Here is a 2,480-nt window from a genome sequence, read left to right as displayed (position 1 = left end):
GTGTGTGTGTGTGTGTGTGTGTGTGTGTGCGTGCGTGCGTGCGTGCATGCGTGCGTGCGTGTGTGCGTGTGTGCGTGTGTGTGTGTGTGTGTGTCCTCTCACCGTTGGGCGTGTCCGGGGGCGTCCAGGTAACATTTAAGACATGGGGGGACAGAGGCGTGACCAGGGGTGCCGGAACGTTCTCCGGAGTGCTCTCCTCCGTCCGGGCACGGCTGGCCGGGCTCAGGGTACACCCACCGCCCGTACAGGCCTGACACACAACACACACGTGAAGCACACGTGAAATGTGTTTGTGCGTCTGTGCATGTGTGTGTGGGCGCATGTGTGTGTGGGCGAATGTGTGTGTGGGTGCATGTGTGTGTGGGTGAATGTGTGTGTCGTTGAATGTGTGTGTGGGGGCATGTGTGTGTGGCATGTGTGTGTGTGTTAGTTGTCTGTTGGCATGTGTGTGTGTGTGTTTATTGTCTGTGTCTGTCAGTGTGTGTTTGTGTTTATTGTCTGGGTCTGTCAGTGTGTGTGTGTGTGTTTATCGTCTGCGTCTGTGTGTGTGTGTGTGTGTGTGTGTGTGTGTTTATTGTCTGCGTCTGTCAGTGTGTGTGTGTGTGTGTGTGTGTGTGTGTGTGTGTGTGTGTGTGTGTGGTTATTGTCTGGTCTGTCTGCGTGTGTGTTCATGCGTGTGTGTGTGTGTGTGTGTGTTTATTGTCTGCGTCTGTGAGTGTGTGTGTGTTTATTGTCTGCGTCTGTCAGTCTGTGTGTGTGTGTGTGTGTGTGTGTGTGTGTTTATTGTCTGCATCTGTCAGTGTGTGTGTGTGTGTGTGTGTGTGTGTGTGTGTGTGTGTGTGTGTGTTTATTGTCTGGGTCTGTCTGTGTGTGTGTTGATGTCTGTCTGTGTGTGTGTTCATGCGTGTGTGTGTGTGTGTGTGTGTGTGTGTGTGTGTGTGTGTTTATTGCCTGGGTCTGTCAGTGTGTGTTCATGCGTGTGCGAGTGTGTGTGTGTGTGTTTATTGCCTGGGTCTGTCAGTGTGTGTGTTGAGGTCTGTGTGTGCGTGTGTGTGTGTTTATTGCCTGGGTCTGTCAGTGTGTGTGTTGATGTCAGTGTGTGTGTTCATGCGTGTGTGTGTGTGTGTGTGTGAATGCACTCACCTCCACCCTGACGGTGTAGGTGCTGCCCGGCAGCAGGTGGTGCAGGGTGTGGCTCTCACGGAGGTCGGTGCTGTTGTACACGGCCTGAGGCCCCGCCCCCTCGCGAGACAGGACCACCGCGTAGGACGTCAGCACCCCGTTCACCTGTGCCGGGCGAGACCACCTGGACAGACAGACAGTCATGTTGTTAACGAGGGTTGGGAAAAAATATATAAGTGTATTATGCAGATATTTGACGCCAGTGTATCGATTCTCATATCGCACGAAGAAGGGCGACGACGCGTCGGCGTATCAATATTTTGTCCCACTCCTATTGTCAGCGTTGGTTTCTGTTGGACGTTGTCACAGTTCCACTGTTACAGTTTGGTGCTGTCCGCAGTCTCTGGGTCCGACCAGGGGGACGTAAACAAGCAACGAGAACCGATTCATGAATAATGATTTGAGAAGGAGAGTGAGTGAGATGAGAAGTGAGATGAGAAGGAAACAACAAGTGAGATGAGAAGGAAACAACAATCACACACGTGATTCACTAAACCTGGGGTGTCTCTGTGCTGTTCATTAAATCACATCACAGGATCTGTGGTTAGTTATTCATCGGTCAAGAAACGAGTTTCACAGCTTCTCTTTTTCAATCAGGATTTAGTTTGATTTAAATTATTTATAATATAAATTGCAGATATTAATTGCATCCATATTATATTCTGCTCTGCTGTCTGACTGGGCGGGCCTGGAGACACAATGTTTTCTAGTAACAGTTGTTTTCAATCATTTAAATTATAATTTACAATTTAAAACAGATCATACATAGAGTGCCATCATTAATCAAATGTGATGCATTACAATAAACAGCACAATGCTACTAATATCAATTAGCATTATTGTGTGTTGTTGACTTTTTATGGAAGAAATTTAATTGATAAAAACAAAATAACTTATTGATATCACGAACACAATCAACAGGGAGGCCGTTTGGAAAGGTAATGGATTCCCTTCAGCCTCCTTACATTAAAAGACAGTTTTGAATGACTGATGAATGTGTGTTACCACACAATTAGCTACTTTGCTAATCTATCACATTTATTATAAGATTTATACGCTGTCGATTGTCACGGTGATGTATGGCCATTTTGCGAATCACTAAATCAAAGGGGAGTTGTGATAATTTGTATAATAATTCATTGTAATAATGGCTCTAGAAAACCAATGGTTTTAGACGGGCTTTAAAAGAATCATTAAGGTGTAATGAGGCTCCATCTGTGATCTCAGGTGATCGCTGTGGAAAGGTGTGTGTGTCTCTGATTCAAAACACCCCACACAGTCCCCAAAGCAAGAAACTC

At 46.6% G+C, this 2,480-nt stretch overlaps 1 protein-coding gene across 1 annotated transcript in view; it reads right to left on the bottom strand.

Moving 5' to 3' along the window:
• ush2a (Usher syndrome 2A (autosomal recessive, mild)) overlaps nt 1-2,480 on the bottom strand; it is a gene marked incomplete at both ends in the record, with an annotated part of 152,277 nt that overhangs the window by 91,980 nt on the left and 57,817 nt on the right. The window contains 2 exon segments of the mRNA XM_084475915.1: nt 103-250; nt 1,144-1,306. Coding sequence (XP_084332041.1) covers nt 103-250; nt 1,144-1,306 — 311 coding nt within the window.

This window comes from Micromesistius poutassou, assembly GCF_964030765.1.
Source record: "Micromesistius poutassou genome assembly, chromosome: 12".
NCBI classification, from domain to species: domain Eukaryota; kingdom Metazoa; phylum Chordata; class Actinopteri; order Gadiformes; family Gadidae; genus Micromesistius; species Micromesistius poutassou.
The sequence above is the reverse complement of the archived record's forward strand: the minus strand, read 5'-3'. Positions and strand labels throughout refer to the sequence as shown.